The sequence below is a fragment of the Sapajus apella genome, unplaced genomic scaffold (assembly GCF_009761245.1).
Source record: "Sapajus apella isolate SASKATOON/1434 unplaced genomic scaffold, GSC_monkey_1.0 scaffold6, whole genome shotgun sequence".
Classification (NCBI taxonomy): domain Eukaryota; kingdom Metazoa; phylum Chordata; class Mammalia; order Primates; family Cebidae; genus Sapajus; species Sapajus apella.
In genome coordinates, this window is record NW_022436946.1 from 20,577,516 (window position 1) to 20,591,104 (window position 13,589).

The 13,589-nt window shown below is 37.0% G+C and overlaps 1 protein-coding gene across 7 annotated transcripts in view; it reads right to left on the minus strand.

The window, feature by feature from the left end:
• The window catches only part of LAMA2 (laminin subunit alpha 2), a 618,514-nt gene that overhangs the window by 22,828 nt on the left and 582,097 nt on the right, over positions 1-13,589 (minus strand). For all 7 annotated transcript variants that reach the window (XM_032274826.1, XM_032274824.1, XM_032274825.1 and 4 more), the window contains 4 exons: positions 12,690-12,866; positions 7,585-7,733; positions 2,143-2,319; positions 1,745-1,913 (listed from right to left, as the gene is read on the minus strand). In XM_032274826.1, coding sequence (XP_032130717.1) covers positions 1,745-1,913; positions 2,143-2,319; positions 7,585-7,733; positions 12,690-12,866 — 672 coding nt within the window. The remainder of the gene's footprint in view (positions 1-1,744; positions 1,914-2,142; positions 2,320-7,584; positions 7,734-12,689; positions 12,867-13,589) is intronic.

Consider the following 13,589-nt stretch of genomic DNA (forward strand, 5'->3'; position numbering starts at 1 on the left):
TTCCAGTTTTCAAAGAACTTCCACATAATTTATCCCATTTGATTTTTCATAATACAGTATGTGGTAGGCAAGGGAGGTGAAATATCCATATTTTACAAAGGATGAAAGGATGCTTGGAGTAAATAACCAGTTATCTTGAATGATGGTTATTTGGCCTCTCATTTAATAATATTTCTAGTGCGAGGAGCACATTGCTCACCTAATTCCATCTTGGGCACTAAGGAAGAGAATGAGATATTCAAAAGTTTTCAAGATCTGCACTCAAGACAACATGTTCTACCCATTACTGGCATGGATTAACCACAACACACGAGCTGTAAAGAGGGTAGTGAGAGTGAGCCGTCTTTGTTGTATTGGTGGGAAGAATGTAAATTGGCATGGCCTGTGGAAGAAGCAATTCACGTATGTGTATTGAAAACCTTATACATCATATTCATCTTTTGGCCTTAGAGTTCCCTAACTACTTATCTATTTTAAGAATAACTGGAAATAATGAAAAAAGTTTGATGCACAGAGGCACTCATCAGAGTATAGTTTCTGATAGTGAAAAACTGGAAACACTCTCAATAGCCCACCATGATCTATTAAAAGTAGAATAAATTGACCTGTCTCTGTGGCGCAATCGGTTAACGCGTTCAGCTGTTAACCAAAAGTGGAATAAATTGGAAAGGCTGAGTATTCCAGAGATAAGGAGCTAGACTTTCGAGTCAGACCTGCTAGGGTAAAATTCTTGCTCTGCCTTTTATTATGGTGTGAGTGGGTTGGTTACTTAAGATAGCTAATTCTTATTAACTCAACTAAAAATAAAATGACAATTTACATTTTACAGAGCTACTATCAGAATTACATATAATATTGCATGAAAATTGTTTAGTCCTGGGCTGGTACATAATAAGCCCTTGAAAGTGCTAACTATTATCATTACCATATAGTAGATATGCTATTTATTAAATGTTCAGTATATGTGAGTCATTTAACAAACATTATTTTTTAAAACTCTGATAATAAGTATTTGATGTCTGTGCTGTTAATATCGTCATTTGACAGATGAGGAAATAGAAATAGTCTACGGCCATACCCACCCTGAAAGCATCTGATCTTTTCTAATCCTGGAAGCTAAGCAGGGTTAGGCCTTGTTAGTTCTTGGATGGGAAACTGAGAAACAGATTGGCTAGGAAGCTTTCCCAAATGCACACAGATGGTCAGTTACAGTGCTGGGATTTGAACACCAGCAGTCTGACTTGAGCCCATGCTCTAATCAAGGCTAAATGACCTCCAATACTATAAAATAGTGGTGTGTCTCTTGTGTGTATATACACTTAACGTAAACTCATATTAGACATACATTTATATGATGTTTAGAAACAGCTTAGGTGTATTACTAGTTTCTAAAAACAGGGCACCAAATTGTATATGGGGTAGGACATCTATTATGCCGATGAAAGGGACTGAAAATCAACATGGTCGCCTCTGTGGTATTATAGGTGGCTTTTGTCCTTGATTCTGCATGTTTCTGTGTTTTCCAACATTTCAACTGAAAATGTACTATTTTGTAAACAAAATTAAAGGAAGAAATATAGGTCAGTCATCCAATGAAGATGTAAGAATAGGTTTTGATAGATAGGGCATATTTTCTTCAATTCGAATAGCGAGTATACTAGATTTCCTGAATAATCTTCCTCCTGAAATGACTCAGAATGCTGAATAAAAATTAGAAAGCAATGGGGATAATATAAACACTTACATGTGTCAGAACTGGGGTGGGTGTAGGAAAGGCTGGAGTGGGCACTGGCTCAGGCTGGATAACGATTTCAGCTGGAGCTGCTCCATCTTCATCTTCACGGGGTTTCTGATGGGCACAGCGACCAATGTCAGCATTTTTGAAGGATACAGGCTGTGCAAAGTCCATGGGGCTGATAGAACATAATAAAATAAGATTTTTTCGTTTTCATTTTTTTTTGCTTCCTTACAATTAAGCCCAATCCCCGCAGTCCTTTTTAAGCCCATCAGTATGCTTTTCTCAATCTCAGCTGAAGATCCTCATTGTTCCCTCCTTCCCTGCATAGCTGTAGACAGTGTGATGCCAAAAATAATAAAAATAAAAATAGATGATTAGTAGTAGTAAAAAGGAGGTCCACTTACACCGAGTTAATAACAAGATTCCACACACAGCCTTCAAAAGGAGGAATATTTCTGAGTGGGGAAGGCTGAAATTCAGGCGGAGCACCCCCAACAAAAAGCTTTTTGACTTCGATAGGCTGTTCAACCGTCAGGTTTTGCATGTATCTTTTGTTTTCATCGACTTGAACGGTAAAGATGCTGGTAAAATATTAAAAATCAACAAGTATAAATCACATCTCATTCAACACAGTTGGAAATCAAACTCTTTCCTGCCACCCTTCACCCCTCTCTCCCATAGCTTTTAAGGGAGCCAAAATTGGATGGTCGGGAATTCCACACTAAGCTAATGCTGTTATTTCCCAGGATCTTGTCCCATGACTCCCTCGTTCACTCTTCCTGAAAGTTTACTGAAACCAGGTCATGGCGTACTGCAATATGAGCCTCTGGTGGAGATGACAGCAGCACTGTGCAGCCCAACATGTGAGCCTGTGAGAACCGAGGCTTCTGTACCGTGCAGTAACGTCTAATTGTAGAAGGATCGGCAGGTTTAGCACAGCATTGGGTCTTTCTTGGGTTGTGCTGGCTATTATCTTCTTGCTAGGGAACAAATGGTTCTCCTGAGAGCTTAGATTGTTGGAATCAACAACAAGCACTTAAAACACATTTTATAAAGAATGTAGCTGATGGCTTTTGAATAGAAGAGGCAGGCAAGAACACTCTGCTAATTGTTCCTTGCAATGATTTTCCTTAGTGGCTGTTTCATTAATTTCCCTAATTTGCTTACGAGAGATAATTCACACGCTGCTAATTGAGAAGCTCATGCTACTTATTTATAGCAATCCTTGGATCCCTGGGCCAAGAATCAGAAGGAGACAAAGAGTTCTGATGAAAATGACCAAAGGCATTTTCTCTTTTGTTCCAGAAGCAAGTTTTGAGTTTCGGTCTGGAGAGTCATCGTGGTGCTATTAGTCATAAGCATTAGTCACGAGCCCGAGGATCATGGATGAATTACTGAAAACTTACTTCATATCTGGAGAGAAAACCAAAGTACTTGGGGGGAAACCTCCGTCCTAAAGCACCCTCTTGCTTGGTTTTATAAAGAAGAAAAACCACATATAGAACTGGAAAAAAACAATAAGCCTGGGTAAAGATGCTTTGAATTGGCACTTTACAAGTAAGAGAATTCAAAAATGAAAGAAAGAGACAAAAAATGGATTTTGCTGTGGCTCAAAATGTCACTGCTAAGGGGGTGAAAAGGACCGGTAACATTTAGTTTCAAAGAGAAAATAGGGGGAAATGACATACGTTGAGGTTTCTTTCTTTACCAAAGGATGGAAAAATGTGTTGGCAAAACCCAGGAGGCTCAGCTTCCTTGCTGAGTGTCAGTAGTCTTATGAGATGAGAATTTCAGAAAACCACTCACTTCCGGGTATATGTGACTCACTGAGAAGCCCCTCTCTTACACTTTTTCCCCCTTTGGCTGAAAGTAGCCTCATAGCAACATGATAGCACAGTGCTCCTAAGGGTTTTAATGGGGGGTATAAGCCTCTATTAAAGATTGTCCAAGGAGAGTAAGTCTCTGCTCTTGATTACAATTTGTAAAAGCTAGAGGCCTTCCTCTTTCTGGTGTAGCCTCTCTCTGTTGTCTGGTTCTGCCACAAGGACCATGATAGAGGCCCCCCAACTTTTTAAAAACTAGTTCACAGGGTGGTGATGGAGAATGAGCATGGGGTTTCAGGAGGAACGTACTGGAATTAAGTACCAGTGTGAAAGCTTACTAGCTGTGTGACCTTGGGCAAGCTATTTAATCATGCTCAGGTTCATTTCATTCATTTATAAGATGGAGATAAAAATACCTACTTCAAACAGTGGAAAACATTAATTAAGGGATCGCCCTGAGGTGGTATTACTTAATAAAGGCATTGCTAGAAAACGATAGCTAAATCCTGCTCATCTTTAACTTTTAGGAACATCAAATCTAGATCATTTATTTAATTTTTATTGAGGAGGGCATTACCAACATGTCCATTATGATTCTGGTGTGTTTTCCATTTTTTTTTAAAAAAGTATTTACTTAAGAGCTTTTTACTGAGGCCTACTATGTGCAAACAGTACATTAAACTTTGTATTACTTTAGTGTTGTAATAGGTCAGCTTTATTTATTTACTTTTTTACAGTGTCAATGGCTGGTTCTTAGAGTTTCATAATTACTTGATTACTTACACCCTATTTCTTATTTGTTTGGAATATGGGTTTAAGGTTTTTTTCAAGCCATATCAATTGGATTGCATATGTGGAAGAAGATATTAAGAGAAATAAGTGCCCTAACATTTATAACGTACCTGATAAATAAAATCTAATCTTTTTTTCTGTTTGAACATATTTTGGATGTTAAGAAAGAAAATATTTAGATTGCAGTGTTCCGATCATTATGTTATTCAGGAAACCCCAATTGACTCCTAAAATATCTCACCCTACTTCATGATCTTTAGCCTATTTCTGTACCTGTGTGAAGAAAGCTTTCCCAGAAGAAAAACTCAGCTCAGTTGCTTGTCCTATTTTTCTACGTAACTGTTTTAGGCTGTCTTAGAGTTTGATGTTTTTGTCCAGTTAGAACTGCTGGTCACTAAGGTGGACTCCAGGAGAAGGATCAGAGGACAAGGCAGATATAGAAGGCAGAGATCACTGGAATGCCAAGAAATTAGACGCCAAAGTGACTGAAGGTAGATTTCCCCAGATGATGGGGTGGAAAGCAGAGAGAATGAGGGAGGAGAAGTAAAGAGAGGCAGAGGGTGAGGAAGAAGCAGCTTCTTGAGAAGTTTGGCCCCCAATTTGGTAAAAATCCAATTATTTTATGAGGCAGTATTAAAGCTATCATTTTGTCCAGTGTTTTAGGAAAAGAAATGATGATTGACATGCATAATGTGAAAAGTGTTGGGATAAACCAGTTATCTCCAAATTAATAATGATGTATCATATCAATATTAAGTAATATAAACCATTACGGTCACACAAAAACATAAGAATAATCTATTGGCTGTGCATAGACAGAGGTATTTAAGTCAAATATAGCTCATGTAATACCTGGCCCTGTTACTCATAGTATATGATTTTGGGCAAGTTAGTTAATATTTTCTCATCTGTGATGAAAAGATGTTATCACAGATCTCACATACTTTTAGAACAATTAAAACAAATCACCTTTGTTTAGTATGTGACACAAATCATGCCATAGAATAGGCATATAAAGCATTAAAAATTTTTCTGGGTGAAGTTCTGATGGCCATGCATGATCTCTGGTTAATCAGTTAAATGCAGCACTTGCTTATAGAGTAGATTGCATTTTAACATTAGAGTGCCGAATGAACCATTATGGCTGCAAATGTATTCTTGTTTTGGCACAGAGTTCAGTGACTACACACTAATATGTCTAATATATTATCCTGTAATTAACAATGAATGGCAAAACTGTTTGTTTATATGGCCAATTAACTGAATGACCAGTTTCCAGTGATATACTATACACTGAGCTTAATCAAATCAAGGTTGGATTGATGGTCAACAGCTGTGAAGTTGGCATAATAAAATGCCCTTCTTGAAGAAACGTGTTAAAAGGACACCTTGGTATAACAGGGTAATGTATTTGGGAATTTCAGAATTCTTTCTCAACAAAATAACACATTTTGAGTGATTTTTGGTCAACCAATTTCTCAAATCTGCAGATACTTATTGAAATTCTTTAAAGTTTAAGTTTTTTTTTTTTTTTTTTTTTTTTTTCTGAGACAGAGTCTTGCCCTGTCGTCCAGGCTGGAGTGCAGTGGTGTGATCTTGGCTCACAGCAACCTCCACCCCACTGGGTTAAAGCAATTCTCCTGCCTCAGTCTCCAGAATAGCTGTGATTACAGGGCCTTGCCACCACGTCTGGCTAATTTTTTGTATTTTTCGTAGAGATGGGTTTTCACCATGTTGGCCAGGCTGTTCTTGAACTCCTGAACTTGTGATCCACCTGGCTTGGCCTCCCAAAGTGCTGGGATTACAGGCATGAGCAACCATGCCTGGCTAAAATTTAAATCTTCAAAAAAGTCCTTTCCACAGTGAAAAGGATTAAAGTTTGTCAAAGGGCCTAATATCTAATCCAGAAGACATGTAAAACCAGTATTTTGAAGCATTCTAAGATTCAAATGAGAGCATTTGGTTTTCATTTCTATTCAGAGACCATGACTACAATATCTGGCTACTAGATTAGTAAAAGTTTTTAGATTGTCCAAATACTGATCCCTCATTTGCCTTAATAATGATCTCTAAACATCTCAGTAGCCATTCTGCATGAATGCTTGGTATCAATTCAGCCTACAGCCTAATCCTCTAAATAATAATAAAAATCTAAGGAAAGCTTTGCTATTTACTTAGAAGGTAAGAAATCTTTATTATTTACCTAAATGCTTTCCACAAGAGGATAATTAGTAAATGTAGGTCTTTCACTACAGGATAGTATCTGCTAGCTTGAACTACTGCTACACATTCATACTTGTTGCATTTAAAAGTAACCTCTGTGTTTTGAGGCCTCATTAAATTGGATTTCCAGTTCTTTCTATGTCTTCAGTCTGATAAATGGCTTGCTGGCTTGGAGGTCTACAGCCCCTGAAGTCTCTGGGCTTCTGTTTCCTTCTTCTCTAATTGTCCTTCTAAACTAATTATCTCTCTGAGTTGTCATACAATATTTTGATGAAAAATACAGATGACTTTCCTAATACAGTAAGCATTAAGTATTGCAGCATTCTAAAGAAAGTCATCAGTTTGTGCATGAGTAAAGCCAATTCCCTGGACCCTAGTGCTGGCTGGGGGCAAGCGTTCTGGGAGATTTCTAGAAAGGTGGCCAGTCTCAGGGCTGCAGTCATTTTCCTCCCCTCCCTTGATTCTGTTCCCTCAGGAAGCCAGTCTGCAGGTCCCCTGGAAACCTTGGGATGGGGGACGGGGCAAGATGTGCACTTAATATGCTCAGTAGGTCCTATAGCTGCTGCCACACTCTCTGTCTGTGACAGCTAAGCAGCTGCCATAACTGCTTTGGAATCCGAATGAGATAGCAGCCACCAAAGACTGCTGGCTCCAGTTGAGCTGTTTGTGCGTTTTGCTGTGTGCATACCTTATTTGAGAAGGTCATGTTTGATAGGGGCAGAAGGAGGGATTTGTCTCATCTACAGCTTCAGAAGATGCATTTGGTTTTTCCAAAGGTAGAGATAATGGCACAGGATAAAAATGCTAAGGGTAGAACTCTTGAGGGCTCAGGCGAATAAGGTTCCCGAAGTATGAAGAGTAAAGAAGAGGGAATTAAGCTACTGTGTCCTTTTGCAATGCATAGTAGGTCCACACACACAGAGGCTCAGGCAGATACTGATGGATACTGATGCTAGCAAAGGCAGTTCACCTGAGTTACAACAATAAATATTCTAATGCTGTTGTTACCCTCTAGTTCGCTCTACATGAACGGAATGTTCTCTTCCATCATGAAACAGATTCGGCTCTGGTCTGATGACAATTTTCCTCATTGTTCGTGCCCCTGTGGAGAGGTGCACTTCCAGACGGCCCTTGTTGAGGAATATTGCATAATAGGCCTGCAACGGCAAGTGGTTATTGAAGATTAAACAGAAGCCTCATTTATGACTTAGCTTTAGAAATTCCCTGGCAGAACCACAGGTTCATCTGCTCTGAGATCTTACCTGACAAATTAAGACTTTATTTTCTTAAATGGTTTTGAAAACAGCTAGAAATATCCTTCTAATCATTTATTTTTGCTTGTGAGATGATCTGGAAAGTGGATATATTAACATAGCAGCTCTCTGCAAAGCAGATTTGCGACGCTGAAAGTAACAGCTGTGCTCGTATTGGTCCTCTCACTTACAAAACACATCAGGAGACAAAGGATGTCGACAAAATCCCTCTCTCTTATATTCACAAGTGGACAGCTAGCTTCTGAGAATCAGGCCTGACTCTCAACCTTGTGGCATTTTGGGTATTTAGACTTCAATTTGTTCTCTGAGCTGGTGGAATAGACTGTTATCACAAACATGTAACCTGCCTCCCACATTTGGAAAGAAGGAAGATAATTTTTCATCCACAAACATGCCTGCTTTCTTCTTGCTACTGTTACTATAGCAACCAGAATGGTTTTGATATCCCATCATGAACCCCAGGGAGCCTGAATGCAGTCCTTGTCCCCAGAGCCGATGCCACGTGCTCTCCCTTTCTTGTGGAATAGGGGGCACGTGCCACACCGTGATGGCTCAGTTCTCCATGAGTTATCTATGGTGGTAGAGACAATTTCCGTCAAGCATCAGCATGTTCCAATAATTTACTAAATCGTGTATGTAGTTATGTGTCCACCACAAAAGGTTTTGAGGATCTGGATAAGTGCTCACCATCTGTCAAAGGGAAATCACAAACTACTCACTCAATTAAAAATTCCTTAGCTCATGGATTGTTTGAGATATCAAACCCATTTAGTCGAATAGAATCACAAATAACTCTAAGGGTATCAAAACTGTTAGCTTTGGAATATAAAACATGTCAATTTAACCAGCACTGAATCTAAATCTATGTCTAACAGGCATACACTATTTAACATTGTTACCTCCTTCAGATACCATTTACGATGATGTTTTATAAATTAGATATGAGTATTAAGATGTTAAAACATTAAAATGTCATTTAAACGTACTTCATACTATAGTACTTAGTGTTTTCTTATTGTAATTGTTTTAATAGGAATCTGTTTTGTTTTAAGCACTATCCTGAAAGCTGGTGATTCACATTCATTTCTCTTGTCTTGAGGAGGAGAAATCTGGAGCCAGTAGGTAGTGTTTAAATATCTGTCAATGATGAAGGAATTAAATGTCCTTTAGTGGAAATCTATTTTAGAATATTTGATCTGGTCTTCTTCTTATAACTAGCTTATCATTTTAAACAGTGAGAAAAAGGTTTATTTTTCAATATAAAGGCAAAAAATTAAGCGGGCATTTGTATTTTATATTTAGTGCTTATTATGTGTAGGATGAAATGAAATAAAATAACAGTTTTCTCACTCTACTCTTCAAAAATATTTTTATTCTGACTATTTGATATATTCTTCACAATATAAGTGATATGTAAACAATGAAGCTGTGTTAACACTGTACCATAAAATGAATACCTATAAATCTACCACCAAATTTCAGAAGCAATACCATTGCATCTCTTATGAATTTCTTTCTAATACTATCTTCCTGTTTCTCCATCTAGAGGTAACCACAAATGTCAATTTTATGTTTATTATTACCTTACTTTTAAAAAATATTTTTGAAGTTCATATGTCTGTAAACAATATGTGCTTTAGTGCTACTTGTATGAGAAATCTACAAAAATGATATATTGCACATTTTTCATTTTTTATTTATTTTCTATTTATTAAGTTGTTATGTTTAGTTAGAATTTCTTTTTATTGTTGCTTGATCTCATTATGCAAAAGTGCCACAGTTTTCCTCTCTGTTCTTCAGCTGATGAACATTTGGGTTGTTTCTAGTTTCTCTGCTATTATAAAGAATATTCTATAAACATTCTTGTGCATGTCTTATTATGCACATGTGCAAACATTTGGGTCTATACCCAGGAGTGGAATTGCTGGCTTGTAGAGATTATGCACATGTTCAATTTTACAAGTTAGGGCCAAATAGTTTTCCAAAGTGGCTTTAGAAATTTACTTTTTCTACCAGCAGTGATCAAGAGCACTCTTTGATTTATGCCTTTCCAATAGTTTTCTTTCTAATACTATATCAACCAGTATGGTTTTGATATCCCACTGTAAACTGCAGTGAGCTTTTCCCCTTTTGGGGACAAGGACCACATTCCTTGTAGATTATACGTACTGTACATTTCCAGACTGAGGCTTGTGTTTTGTTGTTTGATGATCAAAGAGTTTAATTTTAACGAAGTTCCACTTAAAATCTTGTTTTGTTCAACCAAGCCTTCCTTTGTTTCCCTAAAGTCAAAAGTTATCCTTGTATATTTTCTTCTAAGAATTTTAAAGGCTTTTGCCCTTCCATATTTAAGACTTTTAATTTATTGTGAATTTATTTTTTTGGTTTGATATGAAAAAGAAATAGTTTCATCTTTTCCATATGAATAAACAATGGCCCTGAAATAATCATTCACTGAACAGTTCACTGTTTTTTTTTTTGTTTTTTTTTTTTTAATAAAATGCAATGGCACTTATTGTCAAATGTTGTTTCCATCTATGCTTGTGTATTTTCAGGGTTCTCAATTATTTCCTATTTGCACAGTTATACATAAATCGACACTATAGTTCCACAATACAAAACTCTACCTTCTAATATGCTGATATCTGGTGGATTAAAACCCACTACAATATTCTTCTAGGAATTTCATCTTTGATATAAATTTTAGAATAAGGTTGTCATGATTCACAGAAAGATAAAGTGGTATTTTATTTATTTATTTATTTATTTGGAGATGGAGTCTTGCTCTGTTGCCCAGGCTGGAGTGCAGTGGCATGATCTCAGTTCCCTGCAGCCTCTGCCTCCCAGGTTTCAGCGATTCTCCTGCCTCAGTCTCCTGAGTAGCTAGGATTACAGGTGTATACCACCATGGCCAGTTAATTTTTGTATTTTTAGTGGAGATGGGGTTTCACCATGTTTGCCAGGCTGGTCTCGTACTCCTGACCTCAGGTGATCCAACTGCCTCGGCCTCCCAAAGTGCTGGGATTACAGGCATGAGCCACCATGCCCAGCCAAATGATATTTTTATTAAAATTGAATCTATATACCACTTTGGGGAAAAGTGACATTTTTAATATTGAGTCTTTAATATCTTCATTAACATGTTGACTATACCAATTTATTGACTATAATCATTAAGAAATACTTTGATATCTTTCAATGAAATCTTATCACTTTCTCCATATGGGCTTTATGTCTATTTTGTTATAATAATTCTCAAATCATATATTTGGTCTTATTCTTGTTCTTGGGCTATATTTACTTGTTCTTTTCTTACTATGCTAGCTAAGATCAGTGCAGTTAAAATAGTCATCCTTTTCTTGGGCTTGATTTTATAGCAAATGTTTATAATTTTTTTAATCAGGAATACTTGTTATAGTTTTTTTATAGATGGCTAACGAAGTTTTCTCCTCTTAGTTTACTTAAGTGTTTTTTTTTTAAATCATGAGTGACTGTTAAATTTTACCAAATGTTTTTACTAACTACTGAAAAGATTATATGATTTTTAGTTTTTCTAATATTAAACCATTTCTGCATTCCTGAAATAATCCAAGTTACTTGCGGTTATACATCTTTGGGTTGCATTTGCAAATATTTTGTGTGGGCTTTTTATTTTGTAGAAAAATAAATAAGATTTGTTACATGATATTATTGATCACTACATGTTACATGCTAAAATCGATTTTTAAAACATATAATCACAAGTAACATGACCTAGTTTACAAGGGTATGTGCATATTTAACAACATATTTGTAAAGCATTCTGTTCTTTTGATTATGGCAGACTAAGTAATTCCTATAAACCTTTTCACTGAGAAAAACTAGATTAAATGAAAATTTACATTTTAAAAAATGTGATTGAAGATATTAAAGAATACCAAGGCAATAAGAGATATGATGCTTAAATCTGGGCAGTTGAAGGATTGCTTTTAATGGAATCAAATGGGGATATAAATACTAAAGATTATGTCCTTGCAAAATTGATACTGTTTTTTTAAAAAATTTTTTGAGACAGGGTCTCACTCCGTCATCCAGGCTGGAGTGTGGTGTCATGAATAGTTGAATAGCAGTCGTCAATAACTGGGACCACAGTCATGTGCCACCATGCCTAGTTAATTAAAAAATATTAATTAACTAGACTGTGGCCCAGTCTAGTTTCAAACTCCTGGGCTCAGGTGATCCTCCTGCGTTGGCCTCCAAAAGGCTGGGATTACAGACATGGGCCACTGTATCTGGCTAGTTGATATTCTTTAGGCCTTAACATCCTTGAATGCTATTGGGCTGCAGTTGTCCATGTCTGTGTTGGTTGTGCTCTACTTGCTTTCTCCCGGGTCCATTCTCTGCCCTTCTTTGTGTCCAGAGAGGATGGGATGGGTCAGGCCCAACAGACTGTGTCACTTCAGCTAGTACAACTGGGAAAATGATCTTAGAGGAATTATTTAAATTTAAGGGACTGTAGCTGAATATCTACAGATCTGATAAGGAGTTGGACTTGGAGACAATAGAAATTAAAATAATGTGAATATATTTTAAGCTGTCCTCTTTACATATGCATATGTTAAACCCGTATGAAATATAGGTGCAAATATGAGTGTGACTTTGCACCTGCAATTGACCAACAGGAACATCCTAGAGAGGACAATTGTCCTGGGGAGATGATTTGAGAAATAGGAGGCCAGCATGGAAAAATGGAATGCTCAGTCCTTGCTAGCTAAGACGACAGCAAAAATAAAGGAAAGCAAGTTAACTGTTTTATATAAGCATGAGGGAAAATGCGTCATGAACTAGGTGTCAGGGTACCTGTCCAGTCTGCCTTCGTTTTCTCCTGCGTGGCGCTGGTGTCCCTCCACTTCCTAAAAGAATGATGCCGGACTCATTCTTGGTGCTGAAGGACAGGTTGATTTCTGTTCCTACATCAATTGGCACAGGGGAGAGCTCCACAAAACCAGGTTTAGGAAAGCTAACTGTGTAAACATTCTGCAAGCAAAGGAAGAGTAGAAACCATTAGAAATGAAAATTTAAATAAATTCTCCATCTCATTCACCCTCCTCGATGCATTTAATGTGATTATGAAATATATTGTAGTTTTAGAAAGCCGGAAAACCCACAGTTACCTGGAGAGCTTAAAAGCAGTTGAAGAAATATTATTTCTAGTTATATAAGAACTTCAAATCTTCTGAGCAGTTTGGGTTAAAATCAGAATTATAGCCTCTACTTTTATTCTAGAACTTTTGGTTTTAAATATAGAAGATCACTGTTAGATATGTTTTTCTGTTTGTTTAAACCAAAGATTTAAGCCAAACTGACACAGGCAGGTATATGTCTATCAATCTCCCTAAGTTTCCCTTGTAAACACTGTAACTCATATCTCTTGAACAAACTCTATCAGTTAATTGTTTATGTTTTACAGATGGGTATGACCATTATCTGTCTGCATTTTTTTCTCAGTGATAAGGCAGAAGCCTTAAAAATAAATAAACCAAACACCGTATAGTCTAGTTTTTTCCTCAAAATTAAAGTAATACCATTGTCTTTGCTGAGTATAAAATTAAAACAGTTACATTTCAAGTAGAACTCTAAAAAAGATGGAAAAGGGAGAAAATCAGCTTCCCATCCCAATCTCAATGCTGGGCAGAAGCATTCCACCTTTCTTCCTTCCTTCCTTCCTTCCTTCCTTCCTTCCTTCCTTCCTTCCTTCCT